At 43.6% G+C, this 21,023-nt stretch overlaps 2 protein-coding genes across 7 annotated transcripts in view; one reads left to right on the top strand and one right to left on the bottom strand.

The window, feature by feature from the left end:
* Positions 1 to 347: 347 nt before the first annotated feature.
* Positions 348 to 3,102, top strand: LOC138207068 (PI-PLC X domain-containing protein 1). The gene is made up of 7 exons (XM_069164075.1): positions 348 to 565; positions 771 to 907; positions 1,160 to 1,285; positions 1,396 to 1,551; positions 1,899 to 2,011; positions 2,150 to 2,220; positions 2,557 to 3,102. Exons 1-7 carry the CDS (start codon positions 463 to 465, stop codon positions 2,886 to 2,888), a joined length of 1,038 nt encoding a protein of 345 aa, XP_069020176.1. The 5' UTR covers positions 348 to 462; the 3' UTR covers positions 2,889 to 3,102.
* A 209-nt stretch (positions 3,103 to 3,311) lies between these two features.
* The window catches only part of LOC138207066 (collagen alpha-1(XVIII) chain-like), a 30,061-nt gene continuing 12,349 nt past the window's right edge, over positions 3,312 to 21,023 (bottom strand). For 4 of the 6 annotated variants that reach the window (XM_069164074.1, XM_069164069.1, XM_069164070.1 and 1 more), the window contains exons 2-42: positions 15,595 to 16,136; positions 14,660 to 14,740; positions 14,529 to 14,588; positions 14,377 to 14,452; positions 13,737 to 13,873; positions 13,586 to 13,603; positions 13,049 to 13,255; positions 12,941 to 12,967; positions 12,788 to 12,850; positions 12,625 to 12,708; positions 12,492 to 12,542; positions 12,272 to 12,412; positions 11,856 to 11,909; positions 11,733 to 11,777; positions 11,521 to 11,583; positions 10,971 to 11,102; positions 10,806 to 10,871; positions 10,703 to 10,720; positions 10,309 to 10,407; positions 10,161 to 10,196; positions 9,748 to 9,834; positions 9,508 to 9,540; positions 9,346 to 9,381; positions 9,197 to 9,256; positions 8,949 to 9,026; positions 8,775 to 8,810; positions 8,622 to 8,675; positions 8,446 to 8,517; positions 8,257 to 8,322; positions 8,123 to 8,153; positions 7,799 to 7,849; positions 7,681 to 7,715; positions 7,471 to 7,581; positions 7,234 to 7,381; positions 7,013 to 7,077; positions 6,644 to 6,772; positions 6,525 to 6,557; positions 5,941 to 6,441; positions 5,656 to 5,853; positions 5,418 to 5,527; positions 3,312 to 5,330 (exon numbers count right to left, since the gene is read on the bottom strand). In XM_069164074.1, the coding sequence (XP_069020175.1) occupies positions 5,123 to 5,330; positions 5,418 to 5,527; positions 5,656 to 5,853; positions 5,941 to 6,441; positions 6,525 to 6,557; positions 6,644 to 6,772; positions 7,013 to 7,077; positions 7,234 to 7,381; positions 7,471 to 7,581; positions 7,681 to 7,715; positions 7,799 to 7,849; positions 8,123 to 8,153; positions 8,257 to 8,322; positions 8,446 to 8,517; positions 8,622 to 8,675; positions 8,775 to 8,810; positions 8,949 to 9,026; positions 9,197 to 9,256; positions 9,346 to 9,381; positions 9,508 to 9,540; positions 9,748 to 9,834; positions 10,161 to 10,196; positions 10,309 to 10,407; positions 10,703 to 10,720; positions 10,806 to 10,871; positions 10,971 to 11,102; positions 11,521 to 11,583; positions 11,733 to 11,777; positions 11,856 to 11,909; positions 12,272 to 12,412; positions 12,492 to 12,542; positions 12,625 to 12,708; positions 12,788 to 12,850; positions 12,941 to 12,967; positions 13,049 to 13,255; positions 13,586 to 13,603; positions 13,737 to 13,873; positions 14,377 to 14,452; positions 14,529 to 14,588; positions 14,660 to 14,740; positions 15,595 to 16,136 (4,142 nt within the window). In that variant the 3' untranslated portion in view covers positions 3,312 to 5,122. The remainder of the gene's footprint in view (positions 5,331 to 5,417; positions 5,528 to 5,655; positions 5,854 to 5,940; positions 6,442 to 6,524; positions 6,558 to 6,643; positions 6,773 to 7,012; positions 7,078 to 7,233; positions 7,382 to 7,470; positions 7,582 to 7,680; positions 7,716 to 7,798; positions 7,850 to 8,122; positions 8,154 to 8,256; positions 8,323 to 8,445; positions 8,518 to 8,621; positions 8,676 to 8,774; positions 8,811 to 8,948; positions 9,027 to 9,196; positions 9,257 to 9,345; positions 9,382 to 9,507; positions 9,541 to 9,747; positions 9,835 to 10,160; positions 10,197 to 10,308; positions 10,408 to 10,702; positions 10,721 to 10,805; positions 10,872 to 10,970; positions 11,103 to 11,520; positions 11,584 to 11,732; positions 11,778 to 11,855; positions 11,910 to 12,271; positions 12,413 to 12,491; positions 12,543 to 12,624; positions 12,709 to 12,787; positions 12,851 to 12,940; positions 12,968 to 13,048; positions 13,256 to 13,585; positions 13,604 to 13,736; positions 13,874 to 14,376; positions 14,453 to 14,528; positions 14,589 to 14,659; positions 14,741 to 15,594; positions 16,137 to 21,023) is intronic. The other 2 variants (XM_069164071.1, XM_069164072.1) reach the window with 2 other exon arrangements.

Below are 21,023 nucleotides of genomic sequence, written 5' to 3'. Positions count from 1 at the left end.
CACATATTTCAAGTAAATCATACAAATCCAGGTCTCAAAAACATTGCCAATTCATGCACTTCAAATATGTGACTTGAGAAGTTTATAGGGTTCAGTTTTTGGGGAATTTAGAAAAGTACCTTTAACCCCCCTTCTGTTTTCATTACAACTTGAGTGCACTTTGTGTACATCAAAACCTATATAAACCTGATTTAAAAAAAAAAAAAAAAAATGTCATTAAAGTAATTTATGCTTTTGAATTAATTATTACAAGTATCAATTTAAGCAATTAACCCGTTCGCCTTTGTTTATATCCGGTTTTATTTTGAAAATGGCTACAGGAAGTGTCCGCAAAACGACAAGACGTTTTGTATCCGGAAGAGACTGTAAACAAACCGCGTTTGAACTCAAACGAAGCATAAGAAGCGTGTCAAACCTCCCTGATAAGATATTAAGACAGGCAGAACATTTCAGGTGAAGAACATGGGGCACAAACAGCGGCCGCAGCTTCGAGAAAACCCGGACTGGATGTCCCGTCTGCCGGAAGCGCTGCTGGACGTCCCGCTGTGGAACCTGGCAATACCCGGTAAAACCAAAACACCGCGGCTTGTTTGGGACATATTGCAGCTAAATATAAGTAGTAAAGTATAGATAACACACGCACAGTTTAAAGATTGTGTATTTATCATTAACTTCCTGTTAAATTTAACTACACAAACATGTGATTTCCGCAGCAGAGTGTCCACATACTTTTGGGCATGTTGCGACTGCTCCCCCCTTTGTCTCCACAGGGAGTCACGACAGCATGTCCTTCTGCCTGGATGTCTCCTCTCCTGTGCTCAGATCAGAGTCCTGCTTCCTCAGGCTGACTGACAGGCTGTTTCCCTGCTGGACTCGCCCCTGTGTTTACCGCTGGGCCACCACACAGGTAAAGGGGCCACCAGTTCAGGGGCCCATACACCTGGGGCCTGTTCCTCCTTCTGAAATTAGCCTATGCATTCAGATGGTGCTCACTAACTCGTAAAATCAAAGAGATTGAGTGTACAGTTAATTTTGAGCATATCACAACTTCACAGAGCCGATGACTTAAAAAAAAAAAAAAATTCCAACACAGATATTATTACTTTTTCCATATCTGATTATGTATCCTCCGTTAATGCTTCCCTGTATATGTGTGCAGCAAACAGTACTCAGTGATCAATGTGAACTTGGTGTTCGTTTCTTGGACCTGCGGATCGCCAGGAAGCTGGCAGGGGGCAGCAAATTGTTCTTCGCCCACGGCCTCTTCACGCTGATGACCGTAAAGGTACGTGAAGTCTCATGGGCACAAAAGTAAAGAGGCGAGAAGTTGCATTCATGTCTGAAACTCTGCCGTGAGCTGAACTTGATTTAATAACGACATTCGTCTGCACGCAGGAGGCTCTGGGCGAGCTGGCTGCCTGGCTGGACGCTCATCCCAAAGAGGTCGTGATCGTTTCCTGCTCACACTTCGAATCTCTGACAGATGAAGATCATGCTCATCTGGTGGAGTTCATCATCTCACTGTTCAGAGAGAAGCTGTGCTCCTCACAGGTAGAAAGAGATCATGAACTCATTATCAAGTAAAAAAATTACAGCTTCTCTTTTAATGTAAATTAAAGATATACGGGCTGTTGTTCAGACAAAACAAGACATTTAAATATGTAACCTTTGGGCTCTGAGATCAGATGATATAAAACTATTTAGATCAATTTGAATCAAGTCAGAATTTATCTGTTCATCATCTTTTTAATCTTGTTTTTTTTTTTAAATTTTTTTTTATCCTTTTTTGTATCCAGTTTGAAGTACTATGAGCTGATTGAATTTTGGACAAATCAGACGCCTCCCTGATGCTACTGCATGATGGATTATTGTCAAAACGTGTGTGTGTGTGTGTGCAGGACACTCCCACTCTGCGCTCATGTTGGTCCACAGGTCAGCAGGTTGTTGTTTCCTATGACGACCAGCAGATGGTGCTGCAGCACCCTGAGCTGTGGACTGTGATACCTTACTGGTAAATTCACTTTTTGCAGCCTTTTCAGGCCCATATTGTTCTAATTTATAATCCCAGTATTATCTCATGGTATCTCATTATTTCTTTACCACAAATATTCACTGTGAACATCACATGGCGGGGGCGCTCTGTCTCCAGGTATGCCGACAGCCCAGACCCACAGAAAGTGATCACTTATCTGGAGGAGCAGCAGCGCAGAGGACGACCAGGTATGAAGGAAGTGTTCACATCATTCACTCAAGGAAAAGCAGCTATAATACAGTCCTGCATTCAAAACGTATCAGCAATAAAATGTATCGTAATGGGTAAATATTATTGATGTATTAATATATAAAAAAAAATAACACCTAACTGCTGCACATTTTTGTAATCTGAAAAGTAAACCAGTGTTTTTAGTAAAAATTAGTCGAGTAAAAAACAAAAAGTGACAAAATATGAATACTTAAGTAGCTCAAACTGCACTGCAGGTAGGTCTGATTTTACTCACTGGTTTACTGTTTTTGTTTTCATTTACTGACCTGATTCACTGACTGTTTGGTTTCTAGCTGGTTTCTACGTCAGCGGTCTGAACCTGACAGAAGACGCTTCCTACATCCTCCTACATCCCCTGCAGAACATGAGGAAGATGACGATGAAGGCCCTCTTGCCGCTGCTGCGCTGGGCGGGCGAGCAGCGGCCCGGGCCCGAGGGGGACAGGGTCAACATCGTGTGCTGCGACTTTGTGGGACTCAGTCGGTTCTGCTCGCTTGTGATTGAACTGAACTACAAACTGGCAGACAGAATCTGCTCGCCCGCTCCCCGTCCTGTCTGCGGGACGCCGGGAGCATCTTCTGCAGATGTTACTGGCTGTTGCCACAGCAACAAGACTAGAGACTGAGAACCACGATAGTCTGAGAAGTTATTTTCTTTTTTAGTCTGAAAAGGATCAATAATTGTTATGTCACCCTGTTTATAAATGTTCACGCTGCCTGCTACTCTGTTACTTTAATTACATCATAGTGCTGCATTATTTCTGAATACTGACTGTATATTATTACATATATTTACATATGTGTATAAGAGAATTATTTTTCATACCTTTCCTTCATTAAAGTTACACAATAAAATTTATAAATTGTTTTTAACTGAAGCAAATGATCATTATACTTGTTCATTACTGCAAAGAGTGGGAAAAAAAACAAAAAACCATCAGATAATATCAAGCCTTCTACTTTTTGTGATTTTGGAGCTCCAGCAGCTTCCCGTTTCCCCTTGGTCTTCTCTCCTTGATACAGAGCGGCCCGATCAGTGAAAGTCAGCATTATCTGAGAGCTTCACTCAGGTTTATTCAATGAGACGCAGCATTTCAGCACGTTGCTCATCACATGACAGGAGAGACAGTCTTAACACACGTATAACTGTTATGGCTCTGTTAGTACATGAAAATGTCATCTACCCTCCTCTCCACTGGAGACTCCAGTGAGTAAAACTAGCAACAGTGCACGACACTTTTATGGTTGTCAGATATCTGTACATACATTTTATTGGTTTGCCTCCTATGTGCGCAAACTTCAAATCATCCTTGCACACGTTTTGTTTTTCTGTGTGAAAGCACTCACGTCACACATTACCAGGTGAAGTAGAAAAAGGTTTATCAAAAATAAATATCCCTTTGTTATTGCTAAAATTTAAAAAAATATCTTCCCTTTAGCAAAATGAAAAGGATGTAACTCAAGTGCTGCGGAGAAGGAGTTGAAAAAAAACATACAAAAACTAAATGTTTACTTTGCTCTTGGACGCTAAATATTATATTATAATCATCAGAACATTTCATCCAATACCGATTTTCCACTCCAGCACTGACACAAACTGAATATAAAAATGGTGTTTAAAACACAGGAAATCTTATTTAAACCATGACTAACACTGTTTTTTAGGTACTTGAGCTGTAGCAAAGACAGAAACATGAAAACTGGACAGATTCTCGTGGTCATTCAGAGATCATTTGTAGTGGTTTATCCCCCTCTGAGATAAATCTAATCGCTCCAGTCTGGTCATGTGCTCAGGTCCTGGTGTTTTCTCTACTGTTGTGTCACAGGTAAATTAATAACTTTGCTGTTGTCTGACAAAATCTCGCAAGGGAGTCACAGGATTGAAAATATGACATAATTTACAAGACAATAGAAAAGAATAAGTGTGTATTTTAATTATATTACAGTCACAGAGCAGAATGCTTTCTGAAAAATAACCTCTGTGACCTCTGAACACGGTTTTTAAAGTATTTCTGTCTCACTTACTGTAAATGTGAAAGAAATCTAAATCACAATTGTCTTGGACGGCACGAAGGAACTTGTTTTAGTGGGGAAGCGAGACCAGGTTTTAAAAAGAACAAATCCCCACAAAATGCAGAAAAAAACTAAGCAGGCCTTGTTGCCTGATCTACGTCTTGGTCCAAACTCACCACTTTCAGCTGTAGGTTGCTGTTCTGAGGTTGTTCTGGTTGCTGTGACGGTGAGTTTGAAAATGGCTGCATGCAGTGAAGCCAATGGCGGGTTTACACGCACATTCTACCTCCGCTCAGTCAGACAATCTTTCTCCCTGAAGAAACAGTCCCTGTCCCTGTCTGTGTCACAGAGCAACCAGGACTTTATTCCTGGCGAAAGAAAAAAGTGCTGTTACAGTCTAAAGAGTACATTTTTCAATGCTGTGAACACCACAAACTAAAAAAAATACACACTGGGCTAACTCAAACTGGGCCACACTAACAAAAACCACTCGTGATAATTTCGTTGTTTACGCAAACATTACAGCCAGTGTTACCTGACGAGTCACAAACAGCAGAGAAATCACGACAAGGCTGCATCTTTGGAAACCTTTAAGGCCACTGTTGACTTCCAATATGGCTGCCGGAGGGTGAGTTAATGTAGGTCACCTGAACTTCACTTAGGTTCAACATGTGGGATAATCCTGTGTAGCACCATATAGGAGAGGGTAACAAACTAATTATTCATAAATGTAAATCATATTTACAAAGCACCACAAACAGTGCAAAGACATATCGACGTGTGTGAGGACAAAAGCCTGACGGGACTGTCCAGTGTTGTGTGTGTTTCTGAGTGTGTGTGTTTGTGTCTATCTCTTGGCGATGTAGCTGTTCTCGATGCACAGCACGACGTAGGAGCTGGAGCAGCTGCTGGAGCTCTGCTGCACTAGACTGCCGCTGTGCAGCGACGACGCCATGCCGGTCAGCGCCCGGTCGCCGACGCGCCACGTCTCGCAGAGCGCGTCGACGTGCCGCTGACCGCCGCCGGTCGACCCGTGCCACGTCATCTTCTCCGGCCTGGCATGAAGAGGAAGATCAAGTTTTAGTGACTTTCTACACGTAACGAGTCTTAAAGAGGCTGTAATAGAGTAGTTTCCTCCTCACCATGTGCTGTCGCTCAGGACATCCTTGCCATTAAAGGAGTAGATCGGCACGTTGTCCTTCATTCTGCCATCGTTGAACATTGCGTCCCAGCTGTCAAACAGAACCTCATCCTGAGGAAGACGAGAAGCAATGAGCTAAAAAACGGATGCTTCTGGGAAATGAGGTAGCATTCAGACATACGAGTGGTTTTAATCATCCAAACGATTTCCTTAAATGGCTGAAAACTTGATTTATGTACCTTCAGGTTGACTATCGGCAGGTGGTCCCGGTCTGTCTTGCGGACGATGCTGTGGAGATCCTGCAGTCTGGCGGACAGGAAGGCCCGGAAGGTTCCCTTCAGCCCGATGGCCTGAGCCTGAGTGAAGCACATGAAGTCTGCCCCGTTGATGCCCCGCATGGATCCAGTCTGAGGGCTGTTCAGGGCGATCAGGTGGAGCTGCAGGGGAAACACACCCAGCAGCACATGCTTACTTTCAGGATAAGACCAGCTGGAGGTTTAGATGTGCAAAGTGGCTTCTCTTACCCCTGGTCCTGAGCTGTGGTGGTGGACCGGAGTCTGGGGCGGAGGTGGGAGTGGTCTTCGTGGAGGGGTGACTGGGTAGTGAGTGTCTGGGACAGAATACCTACTGTCTGGTTGGTTTAACCGGTCTGCGTAGCTCGGAAACCTGGGATCTGTCGGTGCTGGGTACCGTGGGTCAGGCTGGTACCGTGGGTCCGGCTGTTGCCGTGGGTCCGGCTGTTGCCGTGGGTCCGGCTGGTACCGTGGGTCCGGCTGGTATCGTGGGTCCGGCTGGTACCGTGGGTCCGGCTGTTGCCGTGGGTCCGGCTGGTACCGTGGGTCCGGATGGTATCGGGGGTCGGGGTTGTATTGTGGGTCGTGGTGGGTTGGGTGATGCGGGTCTGGCTGCTGGACCGGACTCTCGGGTGGCCTCTGGGCGTCATAGGCGGAGGTGCCGGTGTTTGAGTGGTGGTCTGGGGATAAAGGTACGACCGGCGGGGGCTCGACAGCAGCAACCTCATTAGCCTGAAAAAAATAACAGGAATTGTTTTATACCCAAAACGAAAAAGTGTTAAAACAGGAAGTGTTTTATACTAAAATACACTCACATCCTCAGCGGGTAAGGGGATGTAGCTCCCAAGCTGAAAGGTGAAGAAAACTGCATTAATATCCACATTTGTAAAGTATTTTTGTGTCACTCTGCTCGTCGTAAGGATAAATGTTTCACCTGGACTTGACGGACTCCGTCTCGGACCCGCAGGTAGAGATCAGTTCGGTCTATAATGTACACCAGAGAGCCCTCAGGTTGTCTTCTGGCTGTGGCCGCCATGGTATCATAAGACCTCAACACTGTCACCTACAAACACAAAAACATGGTGCCGATTACATGGTGCAAATACACATTATAGCTATTGTGTTTATCTTCTTATTAAACTTTAAACTCTCCTATATTGATCTGACAATTTAAGATTTCTTCATAAAACATGATGCTGCGTGCATGACTTTCTCATTTATTCACAAAGAGAGACTTTGTATTTCATGATAGATAAGGAGGAATAAAGGCAGACATATCTGACTGTGTCAAAGGTATACTGACCCCTGAGGAGTGTCCAGGTAGTCCAGGCACTCCAGGTGGGCCCGGCGGTCCAGGAATACTGATAGCTGTCAATCAAATACAACCAGATGAGCTTTTATGAGACCAAACACAGACTACAGAAATAATGATAATGATCAGAAGTAATGTTAAAACCTTCCCTAAGGAAGTAAATCTACTCTTTAAAATGAATATCTGGGGAATTTTTTTTTATGATGACTCACTCTGTGTGCCCCTGTGAGCCCCAGGCAGGGATTGTCCTGGAGGTCCAGGTGGCCCTGGTGGTCCAGGTCGGCCATCGTAGCCTCTTCCTGGTTGTCCAGGCGGCCCCTCGGGGCCTGGTGGGCCAATGATGGAGTCTCCTTGAGGGCCCTGATGAGACACAGAGGATGGAGATTTAAGGGTCAAATTAAGGCAGTGAATCCTGAAGAGGTTTTGTGTTTTTCATGGTGTGATCTCACCGGAGGTCCAGGCGCTCCCGGAGCTCCACTTCCTCCATAACGGGGGTCATAGTATCCTCCGCCTGGTTCTCCTTTCTCTCCTTTCAAGCCTGTTTCACCTTTCATCTCATTCTGGACAGAAAATAATAACATACAAAAATACAAACAATATGAAGAAAACTAATACAATCTGAACCATAAAATCATAACTGTGTGGAGGAGGGGGTTTACCTTCAAAGTGTAAATGTCATATCTGGAGCCGAAACCTGGATAAGAAACAACATACTTTGCTTTGAAAAGTGTTTGTGCTTTTTTTCTGCATGCATGTGCCCTGACAACATGGTGCTACCTGGAATTTCCAGAGTCCCTGAAGGTCCTTGATCACCTTTCTCTCCTTTAACTGTAAAACAACAGCAGTTTTATTCATGACAGTGTGTCAGGCAAGCTGCTTTCTGTCTTTATGCTAAGATATACCCAAATTATTCTTATTTGTTGTGGTTTTGAGGAGGTTTATTTGCCAGACTATTCTTTGGCCTCATTTTTATACAGAGTAAACTAATCAAATATCACAGAAGTTTCAAGCTGTTTCAGGTCTTTATGTTATCTCAAAATGTTAAACTATTCTTTCATAGTTTTCCTCCACTCATGGCCCATGAAGGCGACGTAAACTCACCGGGGTAATACTTGGAGGAATCGTCATATCCCTGGAATAAAAAGGGACATTTTTTAAAGTGCATAGAAACATTATATTTTTAATGGACACCCAGTAAATGCACCACTTCTGGAAAATCTCATGTCTCGACTCACTCTGACTCCGTCGAAGGAAACAGGAGGTCCAGGAGGTCCAGGGGGCCCTGCAGGACCTGGAGGACCCTGACACACAACAAATATAGATTACTGTGTGTTGTTGTAAACCTCAGAGCTCAAACATAAATGATTTCAGGCTCAGGTGACTCACTCTGAACAGGAAATCAAGCCACAATCAGGAATACTAACCGGGTAACCGTATTCAGATCCACCGCTTGAATCTCCCTTCTCTCCTTTGACGCCGTTTAATCCCGGTCGACCCTAAAGAATCACATTTGTCATGATGGTAACTTTAAGTCAGCAGAGCCTCTTGCTTTGGCTTAAATTTACATGCATGGATTTCTAATTTGATATCTCCTACTTACTGGTCTGCCAGGAAAACCAATCTCTCCCTTCTGGCCTGAAGGACCGTACGGACCCTGGAAAGATACGTACATGGAAATCATTCATATTAATCTGAGGACGTTAGCTTGTCAAAAAGCTCTAAAGTGGAGAGATTTTTAAATAACGGTACATACTGGAGGTCCCTCCGGGCCAGGACTTCCTCTGTCACCCTGTAAATGAATCCACATGAACATTATAGAAATCACATGCTGACATTTAACATACTTAAACATTTGATTTGATTTAAAGTCACGATGTAAATCACAGTGAATGCACCTTCATGGATTTTTATAAAAGGATTAATTTACCGGCTGTCCTGCCAGACCTCCGAGGTACAAAGGTCTCCCGTCAGGCCCCGTGATGACGCCAGGCTCTCCTTTCTCTCCCTGAACAAACACAAACGTTTACAAAAATGCTACTGAAAAATGATTCACTTTATCAAAGGAAAACATATTTTTACAAGACAGCCTGTAATCTCTACCTTTGCAGTATGCAATGCTACCCAAAACATATTTAATATGCATCTTAAATAATCTTAAAACATGGATTACTATACCTTAGATGCATGTCCTGGAGTACCTGAGTCCCCTTTTTCTCCTTTTGGACCCACGGGCCCCTAAAAACACATAACACAATGACTTCCTTCCATTTAGTCAGATCAGAACTTTGTGTGCTGAATTTTGTGATAATTTTAGAGACACATACTGGGAATCCTGCTCGACCTGGAAGACCGAGTCCTCCCTACAGAAGAGAGAATAATAACACTATAAAATAAGATAAAATATTCTTTACGCTCGTTAAAGTGACTTCAGTTTAGTGAGGATTATGGTGAAATCAATTAGGGGAACAAAGGGTGTGTCCACTCACCTGCCACCCTTCGTTCCAATAAACGTCGTTATACTACAGCAAGACAAAGTTAGGTGAGTTAGTACGGGGGTGAATCAACAGTCAGGCAGGCTGTGACTGTCAGTGAATACGAGTGACTTGAGGAGACAGTCTGATTTAGTCAATGAGTGGTTAAATAGCAAGCTGTCACGTGAGGGTTAATTAAATTTGACATATTAATGAGTGCATCTCTGTATATTTACAGTTGGAATTGGGACTCACATCTCCATTCGGCTGGGAGACGACCTGTGCTGGAGGTCCGGGAGGACCAGGAGGTCCAGGTGGACCGCCATCTCGTCCTGGTAGACCCTGCGTTACAAATGCACACAAGATCAGTCACAAAATAATGTTATAAGGACGGTGCAGGTCTCAGACTGTTCGAGTAGGAAACAGGTTCAGGGTCAAGCTTTACACATGGTGTATAAAAAAAGAACATCCTTATATGAACCTGCTGTTTATTATATGCAACCGTGAAAGGAAAAAGATTGGTTAGAGATGCATTTTAATAAACAATGTCACCACAGTCCAGTATCGGTAATGTAAAAAAATGAAAATATATCTGCAGATTGCAACATGTATAGCACTATTATGAGGTAGTATGTATTATATGTTTTGTATATTTGCATGTAACTCACCATCTCTCCCTTATGTCCTCTGTCCCCCTTTTCACCCTAAAAAATTAACATGTGACCTCTTTAGTGACACAAACACTGGAGACAGTAAATGCATGAAGATTATATGATTACACTGAACACGAGGAGTAACTGAAGAAGAAACCCGTACCAACTGTCCAGGGAATCCGTCCGAGCCAGAGGTCCCAGGAGGTCCTCGAGGTCCCTCTGATCCTTTGTTTCCATGTTGCCCCGGTAATCCTGGTTTACCCTAAAAAACATTATTAATGTGTTACTAATCGTCACACTCAGAACAGGAGTGATGAATAAATAAAGACATGACGTACAGTAAATGTAGACTTTCAATAAAGCCCTTTAAACATGTTAAAATATAATATAACATGTACACAACGTAATACAGTTTTATTTTGTATATTATATTATATGGTAGTATACTCTGAGAAATCTTAAAATGAGAGTAGGTATATTTAGCAGAAATGTAAATATATGAGCATAAAGAGAGCGGTTACGTATACGAAGCCATACAGGTTGTTTGAAGTACTTACAGGTAGACCAGATGGACCCTGGAAGACAGGACACAGGACAGCATGAGATGTGCAGTAATGTGAGCTAAAGGGACAACGACCTGCGACATCAGTAATTAGTTACCTGCGGTCCAGTTGGGCCTCTGACTCCAGGCACGCCATTGATCACGTCATAGCCATCCTGGTCACTCTGTATGGAGAGGATTTAAATTTTCAAACAGTGATCTTTATCTGGCCATCAACTTTCATTGCCCTCACGTGTCCACACACAACTGAAACCTATACTCACAAAGCCAGTGCGGTACGACGGCCCCGGTGGTCCAGGAGGCCCTGGAGGTCCGACTGGTCCCATGGGACCTGGAAGTCCGGCCAGCCCGGTTTGCCCTGCTGTACCCGTCTGTCCGGGGTCACCCTGAGCACCCTGTGAAGGGTGGAGTAAAAATAAGGATGTTTTTTTGTCTTACTTGGATACGTCTAATGTTTGTAAGTTATGAAATTACCTTTAATTTAGACAGAGAAGAAAGTAAGAGAGGAACAGGTGACATGCAGGAGCTAAAAGCTGGAGGTTAGGCAGAGTTAAGTGATTGTTTAAGGTTAGATAAAGTTACACTCTGCAAAGTGAAAGTAAGCAACTGAACATTTAATTAAACCAGGAAGAGAAAGTTTTCCTCCCGAGTAAGTTAAAGGTGAAACAGCTGACGATGGGGTTGAGGTAGCTGCTAAATGTTTTGGAAGAATGATGTCAAAAAGAGGAAACAAAAATGTTGAAAACTTGTGAAAAGCAAAGTAAATCACCAAAGCAGAGACCCTCCCCCCGATACCTGCGACCTGTTACACACCGTAGAGGATGGAGCAAAGTAAGAGAAGAGGCCGGTGAAAAAGTTGGAGTCTTGTGTGTCTTGCTAGAGGAAAGCAACAAAGAATCTATCTAGATGCACCCACCACAAATATATCATTTTTATATCAATTAGCAAATCTTCATCGAAAACATTTTTCTGCTTTGAAAGATGCAGATTTGAATTTTAAAAGGAGAAATTCCAACTGTACTCACCTTTTGTCCAGCAGCTCCTGGGAGACCGAGCTCGCCGGTTTCACCCTGGAAGACAAAAGAGATTTAAGAAAAAACAAACTGCATGCTTATTAGATGTAGAGGCTAGTTAGACTCTTGTCTGACCTTTTCTGCTCTGGGTCCAGCTTGACCAGGTGTACCGGGGGGACCAGGAGGGCCCTGAAACAGCAGACACACAATGCACAAGCAGTCAGTGTTGAGTGGTTATCACAGACCTGCAGCTTATCCTGCTTCCAAACACAAACTGAGAGAGTAACAAAGACTATTCTGCCCTTGTTTGGTGATTTTTGACCTCTCATACAAAATACTGTGGCTGCAACTAACAATTACTTTAGATTACTTCATGGTCACAAAGGCACAAAAAGCAAATAAAGCAGCAGCTTGTGCAGCTGGAAGCATCAAAAATGACTCAAATCATTCATCTCCTTAATTTTCTGCCAACTGATTCAACTGATCAATTAATTGATTCAGTCAACGCTCTCACAGTGTGCTGTTAAAGTCAAACAGAGTACAATACTCACTGGTAAACCGGGGACTCCGTCTTGTCCAGGCGGTCCAGGAGGTCCAAATGCTACTGGACCATTGGCTCCCAGCGCCACTGAAGTACCAGGGATCCCAGGAGGGCCAGGAGGACCTGGGGGACCCGGATAACCACGGCCACCCTAGAAAACGGATCACAGGATGACTATGTTGCGTAACAACTCAACTTTTTGAGTGAAATTTTAGGAAATAACAACAAACCCGGATTCTGTCCAAGTCTGTGAATCCTGAACCCTCCATGTCAACAAACGTCTGTGAAACAGAAAATAAAGTGGAAAGGTTGACGTGTGAACTGATGCAGTGCAAGAAAAGAGTGTGTGAAGCATGGACTCACTGGGCGATCACCAGTCCCAGGTCCAGAAGGTCCTGGTGGACCTGGGGGGCCTCTGGGTCCAGGTTGACCCTCTCCAAGCTCACCCTGCAAACAGTCAGATTCACAGTTATCACCCTGAGTAAAGCCTTGTGTCTGATTTTATCTATGCATTTAAGTGTTGCACCTTTTGGCCTTTTGCACCAGCAGATCCTGTAGTTCCTGGGAAACCTCGAGGCCCAGCAGGACCCTGTAAACCAAAATAACAATATTACATTTCTTATTAATCATCTAGAAGAGTCAATAATTGATTCTCCCTTGTAGGAATATTATAACTCACAGCTTTTCCATCTTCTCCTGGATCCCCCTGTAAAATAATGAACAATCACTGAGTAATAAACATCGCCAAACATTTTAGAGGATCCTTCTAAACCCTCTTTGTACTCACAGGCTCCCCGTCGGCGCCGCGAGGCCCTGCAGCCCCATCCTTCCCTGACGGTCCAGGTGGTCCTGGGGATCCAGCCATCTGCTGCACAACAGAGCCATCACCGAGTCGGATCACCTCAGCTGCAGGTCCTTGAGGACCCGGAGGCCCCGGAGGCCCCTGAATGCCACGGTCACCTTTAGTGCCGGGGTATGTGGAGCCAGAGTTACCCTGGTGAGGAAGAGGGGGATCCGTTATTTCGACAGCTGCACATTTTTCGTTCTTCAACACTTTTAACCAGAAAAATAAATGGATACTGCATTAAAGTACCGAATCTCAGGTTGAATTTGAGTGGGTTTACATCTAAATAGAAAGAACTGTGTGGGAGGTATAGCTCTTAAAATAAACCAAACCCAACATGTAAGTTTTTAAAAGTAAGTGGACATAAAAAATGAATAAAAACCTGCAACTCTCCAAATACGTTGTTGCATCTTTATCAGGTAAAATGACCCAAACGAAGAGATTAAAAACCTTCAAACATGCAGCTAGTAGTTGACTTACCTTTACACCTTTTTCTCCCTGAATTAAAACAGAAACAAAGATGATAGTGTCAGTCGTACGTCGTACACACACACACACACACACACACACACACACACACACACACACACACACACACACACACACACACACACACACAGTGACGTCTCACCTTCTGTCCTCGCTCTCCGCCCTGTGAGGAGAAACCAGAGCTGGAGCCTGAGTCTCCCTTCGGCCCTGCTAGGCCTTGGTCCCCCCTGGAGCCTTTCTCTCCTCTGTCTCCTTTATCACCTTTAGCGCCGCTCGGACCTGCAGGACGTGATGTAATTCAGCAAGTTAGGAACATCTCAGCTGTGCAGCAGAAAAAATAATCACCTACACATAAAAATGCATATTCAAATGCACAGACTACATATTTTATGCACAAAACCATTTAATTCGCAGGTGTTGATGTGTAAATATGTGAAATATAAAACATGAAATTATTTCTGTCACTTGCTATTCATCCTTTTTTCTAAATACGAAGCATCATTAATAGTCCTTGTGATCCTCTACTTCTTTAACTGTCCACCTGGAGGAGCGAAAGAGCTTCCTCTCTCATAAACCCTGAAACAAAACTCCCCACAGCTTCAGGTCGAGACAAGCAGCCTCTTGCACATATTTCTGGATAAAAGCGCTGTGATTCCACAAGACGTTTCTTTGGCAGCGACTGCTGTATGATTAAAAACATCCGTGGCTATTTTTTCCACACTGTGGATGCGGTGTTGAGCATCTTGGCAGCCGCACGCTGTGAGTGAATCAACTCATTTTACCTGTTTCTTTGACTCTGGTTCCTTTCACGGATGTCAGCGGGGGTTCGGGCACTGGACGGAGGGATGCAGGGGTGGTCTGAAGACACAACAGAGATACAGCTGTTCAAAACATCTGCAGCCACTGTCTTTTTACGTAAATGCCCTTAACTGACCTTCACGATGTGTCCCGTCTGTCTCCCGTCACCTTCACCGCTGCCGTAGTCACCAGAGGCCTGCAAGATATTAAAAAAAAAAGTTCCAGAAAAACATTCAGATTTGGAATATTACACAAATAAATACTCACAGCATCGGTGTCGTCCTCGTCGTCACACAAACGCTCAGCTGCCCGAGGGTTTCCCACCAGTCTCAGATCTGCAATCTCACCCTGAAAACGCACACATAGTGAATATAATCAGGCATGACATCCGTTTTTGAAACTTTTAGTAACAATTACTTCAAAACCCAGTCACATGTGGTCACCCCGTCTGGTCAGGGGTCAAAGGTCAGAGTGGTCAAGTAATAGATTTACAAGGATAAGGAGGGTTAAGTCTGCCCTTCCTGTTGCCAGTGACCCTGACATGGACCTGCCATTAGCTGCCACAGGGACATGTGAAAGAGACATCTGACCCAATAACGAGGTCAGACTTGCGCGCACTAACTCACACACCTGCTCTTTTAGCACACACTGCATTATTCTGACTTTTCCGGGTCCCGTGGGTGACATTTGGAGGCTCATTCATTGCTGTTTTTCATTTATTTCTGTCAGAACTGTGAGACATCTCTTTAGCATTTCCTCTCTGCTGGTACCCTGGAGTTTATGGTCAGAAAACAGACCTCTCTTCCAAAAGCTAGTGTGCAAAACAAAAAGGACTCTTGGTAGTTCAGAAATGGACAAATAAGAGTCTGTCCGAGGACTCATTCTGTTCACCAACGGTACTTTTTACCTCGTACATTTTGAGGTTTTGCTGTCATCATAATTTTCATTAAGTTTAATTTTAGAAGCTTTATCTTCGGATTCTGCAATTAAAGACAGAACAAAATCATAGTTTGACAAATCTTGTGTGATTTAAATGCAGCCTTCCTTTGTCCAAATTTCAAGGACATAAAACCTGTGAACTTACAATGTAAATACATTCTCAGGCAACTTCTGCAGCTATAAGCTCTGTGAGATAACTGTAATGGAGGAAAAAGTACAAACTTCCCTCCTAAATGTTGTGTAGGGCTCCACTTCAAGATTACCTGGAACTTATCAGCGTCTGCTCCTCCTGCATGACCCACAAAGATCCCCGCCCCCGTGTCGATCTCCATGGGATCCGGGGACCGCTCGAACTTCACCACCTTCGGCTCCGAGTCGCAGCCCTGGTAGAAAGTCACCTGCTCCTCCAACACAGACAGCGAGAAGCGGCTCCAGGTGCCCCGCAGGCTCGGCACTTCAAAACTGGCCGCCTCATACGAAGCCTCAGAGTCGGGCTCCGTATAGAAGAACTGCACCTTCTGATGGCCGGACTGCTCTGCGCTGAGCTTGACGCCGATGTACATGAGCTTCTGGGGCCCGTCTGTGATGGAGAAGAGGACGGAGGCGGCGCTAGTGGAGGGCTTGATGTGGAAGAGGAGGGAGAAGTGGCGGTAGAAAGGATTGGGGACGTGGGCCAGAGCCGGCTGGCCCGACACCACCGAGGGGGTGAAGACGTAGGCAGTCTTCCCCGTCGGCCCGTAGGTCTTGGTGATCGCATCTGGTGGGGGGTCTCCAATCAGCTGGAGCAAAGAGATGCCGCTCTCTTCTGCAAGAGAGGAAAGACCAGACATTAAGATTTAAAGTCAGGACACACTTTGTAAAAGGAAGTCTGATAAAGGCTGCCTTCAAGTGCTGCTCTAAACATAAACTGATGCACATCCATGACAAATATTGCCCCAAAACTAGCTTTATAATGAGACATAATTACCCCTAAAAAAGGAGGAGAAGAAGAAGCTTATCAGGTGCACTTGAAGGCAGTTGAAGCACAGTTCCTTGGAAAGGAAAATGTGAAAACTACATTTTTGGGAGATTCAAACAATAACATTTGTGTTATTTTTTAATGGTGTTATCTTTTTGAAGTTAGGATGTGTTAAAATGCAAATGTTTACCACTGCGGGAGGTGCAACACGTTAAGAAACTGCAATAAAATGAGCTGCAAACTCAACTGAACCATGACAAGTGGCTCTGGAACAACAAACCCTAAACCACGCTGACCCTGAAGGTCAAATAACAAACCTCAGATCTTAAATCCAGCAAAGATTACTGTGCAGAGGACCGTGAAGAGGGTGTGGGGGGGGGGGGGGGCACAAAATAAACCAAAACTATCTGTATCGACAGACATAAGACTTTTCATGCTACAGTATCTGTGAGACTGAGAGAGTGGTTCAAATTAATGGAAAAACTGCTGATACTTCAGTTCCCATAGACTCAAATAGGCCAAAGGGAAATGGGCTATTTGAGTTTGTTGATTACATAAATCGACATCACAAGGGAGAAAAAGTTTTGGCCCGGCGGACACTTTGTGGCACGACATTGCAGATTCATGAGAGAAGCTGAGCGAACAGTACAATCTGTGCATTAAAGAGTCACAGAGGTCGGTGGTCGTGGGGTTTTCCAAGTTTATAAATGATGTGAATGTCTTGAAACAGCTTAAGTGTTCATGCAAAGAATGGAAAGGAAATCATAACTCATACAAAGATCGGCAAAATGAAACACTATCATCACTCACAAGCTACACTTTTGTAAATGTACCATCTGAATATGAAGCAGGAGATAAGCCTAAACTGCTACATTTCATTAATTGGCTGCTTATCTGTGACTCCTATTGGATTTTTTTTTTTTGGGCTGTAAGTGGTTAAATTTCTAGTTCTGCTTTAGGACTTTGAAGTGCTTTGTAAACCTTCTGCTTATGTTGCTGCCATACAGTTATTTGTGGGAAAGCCAGCTCATAATCAACTGCTGGCAGCATACAACCTTGAACAGATGCGAAACCACTCATAGATACAGTTTGTGCTGCATGAATGGTGGCTGTTATGTTGTCTTGACCTGCACAGCAGCTACAGCTAAGTCCTGATCCTGTGGGACTTCATCCAACTGGAGCTCAATCAGGGCAGGGTGGTCGACTTCCCACTGAGGGCACCTGCTATTGGTTCATTTCGCAGCGACACAGCTGCTGCAGCTGTTGCAAAATATTGAAATGACAGTCAGAAATTTGCCTACTTTTCTGCACCATGTGATTTTACTTCTAATCAACGATTGTCTACTGAAAACTATTTTCTCAAGCCAACTCCTGTTTTAATTTTACACAATTTTACATCTGGAAGTAGTCTGACCACAGCTCTCCCACGAACAAGACCCTTCGGCCATTAATAGTGAAGCCTCCCATTCCTTTAAAGCCTCTGGGTTCAAATCGTAGCGATTTTTCGATGATAAAAGATTGATAACTAAGAAACTATGTTTTTTGGGCAAAAATAATGTTACATTATTTTAAATAATTATTATTATTACAAAATATTTTCAAACTCTTTTCTTTTAATTGGAATAAGTAAAATAAATATATACACTTTTATAGAAAATATCCTTTTGGCCACCTTCCTCTTCTAACACTGACATGAAAACATAATATTAAACAGAGCCCATTGTGTAACAAACCAACACACAGCAATGTTTTCCAGCCCTGAAGGCATCGTCAAATACAAAATGTTCTCATGTATTCTGCTATGGAGGATTACTGGAGTGCCATGTCTGTATTTTCCAACATGTAACTCCAGAGAAATCCAATGCCAGGTTTACTGTGTGGAGAAAAAGACACTGCCAGTGAGACAGGCAGATGGACAGACGGCGGGAGGAAGGAAATGCGTGTCAGCTATCCATGGGAAAGTGGACCATGAGGGACTCTTCATACGATGAAGCACACTGGCTGACACAACACGCCAGTTTTAACATGCTGAAATGTTATTGTGGAACTAATGGGCTCCTCCAGAGGTTTAGGAGTGTGGAGTGCCTCCCTTCTCCCTGGAGACGAAACATAAAGATGAGAGGCATGGAAAACTTGAATTTATAGCAGCAAATACAAACACAGACATCTTCTGAGGTTGAATTACAAAGTTAGAGGGACAAATCTATTCATCGTTTGGTCTTTAAAAATAAGAGAAAAGTGAAAATATAATTAAAAAGAGCCCAGGAAACTACAATTGCCTTCACTCTCATTCTCTTCTACCTGACCTGAAATGTCCTCATTTACAAAAGCTCCTAATTCAGCCTTCTATAATTGGGCAATTTCAATCATTTTTATGTTTTGCATTAACTTATAAAAAGCATTACGCGATTATTAAAGTATGCTTCAACCAGAGGTTAAATTACCCACATCTGAGAGCTGCAAGCCTTATTTGGCAAAGTAAGCACTGCAACAACAAGCTGATTTTACTGTGTAATGATGGTCTGCAAAGGATCTGCTTCTTTAATCTTAAAACAAGCGGATACCAAACAACTCCCGTTCACACAGCCAACAAGAGAGCCACACTGTTAATGGAGCGCTGCCCCAGCTGGAGCTCTGCCCTCCCGGCACCGAGCCGAGCCGAGGGGGCATCGGTTAACGCTCGAAACGGAGCCGACACAGCTGCGACACCTTTGGTCTGCCTCTGATCCACGATCAGATCTTAATCCATGTTTGAATATGCTGAGAGCCAATTAAAGTTGACTGATGTGGGATCAGTGCGGGTCAGATTACATCAGATGGATGTTTTCTGTTCCCAGCTTTTCTTAGAGCATCAGGATCAGAAATAGTCGAGTTTAAAAGCCACCGTTTTATACTTTAAATGCAGCTGATCCATCATTAATGCTACTAATTCCACTTCCTCATAAAATAAGGCAAAATGTCTGCTGTGAAAAAGGTCTGTTGTGACGATAAACAACCTTCTCTTTATTTTACCCATAACTGTGACTACTAATGACAGCAAATTATGTTGATTATTATCAGGCAGTTATAAATGTCAGGATGCAGCGGGGGTGAGTAGGTGGGGGCAGAGGTCATCGAGGGCGGACAGCACTCACTAAGAAAAAAAAAAAGATCATACATTTCAGGCAAATGGAAAGTACTCAGACACTTTTAGACACTGTTGAATAAAATGCTTAATGCTGCACCCCTCTGAGTTAAAGAGCGGGTAATTCCCAGCTACATAAAAAAATCTCCCGAACAGTGTCCCTCTCTCTGTCTCTGCTCATCTTCTGATGGTCGGCCGAGCGCTCAATTACCACCCATCAAGCGTTACTGGTTTGAGAGGCTGGGCAACTGGCATGCCCTCTGACCCCCAGCAGAGACTCCGAGACGCTTCGTCTCATCGCAGTCACAAGGCTTTTTTGTTACCCACCGCGGCACACTGCCCTTTCTCCCAAACAGAGCACACAATCGCCACGCTCTTTCTCCGGAGAAGACCATATTCCCACCCACAGCCATAATCATAAATGCCATCTACCCCCCCCTCCCCGCTCCTCACCACAGATGGCCTGATTGTTTGGCATTCGGAGACTCTGGAAGCTAATACACCATTTGTCTGTAAATCTACAAACCAGCTGATCAGAGGTGGTGAAATATGATGACGAGGAGATAACCCGGGACAGATATGTGTGACTGGCATGCAAGTGTAGGATGTAAAAGGGAGCAATGAAGGGATTTTCTGCTGCGTGTAGAGACAACATCACAAGAGAAATTTGATTCTATTACTGTTAATTTCATGTTAAAATGTAGCCTGATGTCCTTAAAATCATAAAAGCAGAAAAAGTTAAATGATATGCTTATATGATCTACACCTGCTGAAAAATAATAAGGTTACATTAACCTAAACGTCCCATTTCTCCCTCTTTTTTCCCGCCTTTGTGTGAAGTAAAATTGTGCAGCTGTTTGGAAATTTACACCCAATAAAAAAGCGTAACGACATGCAGTGATGTTTCATATCCTGCACTGCAGGACATCATGCAACAGCACAGTGTAAAAAGTGCCCACTTAAAAAGCCAGTTTGACCACATTTTACTGACAATCAAACACTAAACTACATCACATCCACTGCAGGATAAAACAGCTTAAACAGCTTGGCAGTTTAAAGGTTATCCAATCGCAAGTCTGACATTCACCCTAAAAACTAGCCCATTTATCAGGGCCAGAAACTGTAAAAATGAAAATGCTCATCGGGTTTTCACATTTCCGACAACCCTTGAACTAATTACGTTCACCAAAAGCTTCCATAAGGAAAAACATCTGAGATTAAATAGTGACATTTTATCAAAATTACTTCATCCTACATGTCTCATCTAAAATGTTTGCAAAAATGTAAAGTTTTTGATTTCTGACTGTCTAACTTCTATTGCACAAAGGACATGTCTGAGTTCTCCCTGGTTCCAGCCATGATGGGAGCTGCAGGGCTTTCTGTTGCTGCTGCAGAGAAAAATGAGCCCACAGTGAGGTTCAGAGGGTTAAACCTGGAACATTGACATTAAATATTCCAGTGGGAAAACGCATAATTATGATGTAGCAGAGTTCATTCTGTTAACCCCTGCTGCTAAATTTATGAGGACAGTAAAAGGCTGAACGCGGGTCTCTGGAGCATTTTAATGCCATAATGGTTTAAACCGGAGGGAAAAGCTTTTAACCTATGTA

The sequence above is a fragment of the Embiotoca jacksoni genome, unplaced genomic scaffold (assembly GCF_022577435.1).
Source record: "Embiotoca jacksoni isolate LCO1_2020_lvr unplaced genomic scaffold, fEmbJac1.0.p SCAF_30, whole genome shotgun sequence".
Classification (NCBI taxonomy): Eukaryota; Metazoa; Chordata; class Actinopteri; family Embiotocidae; genus Embiotoca; species Embiotoca jacksoni.
This window is presented reverse-complemented; position numbering and strand designations above follow the sequence as displayed.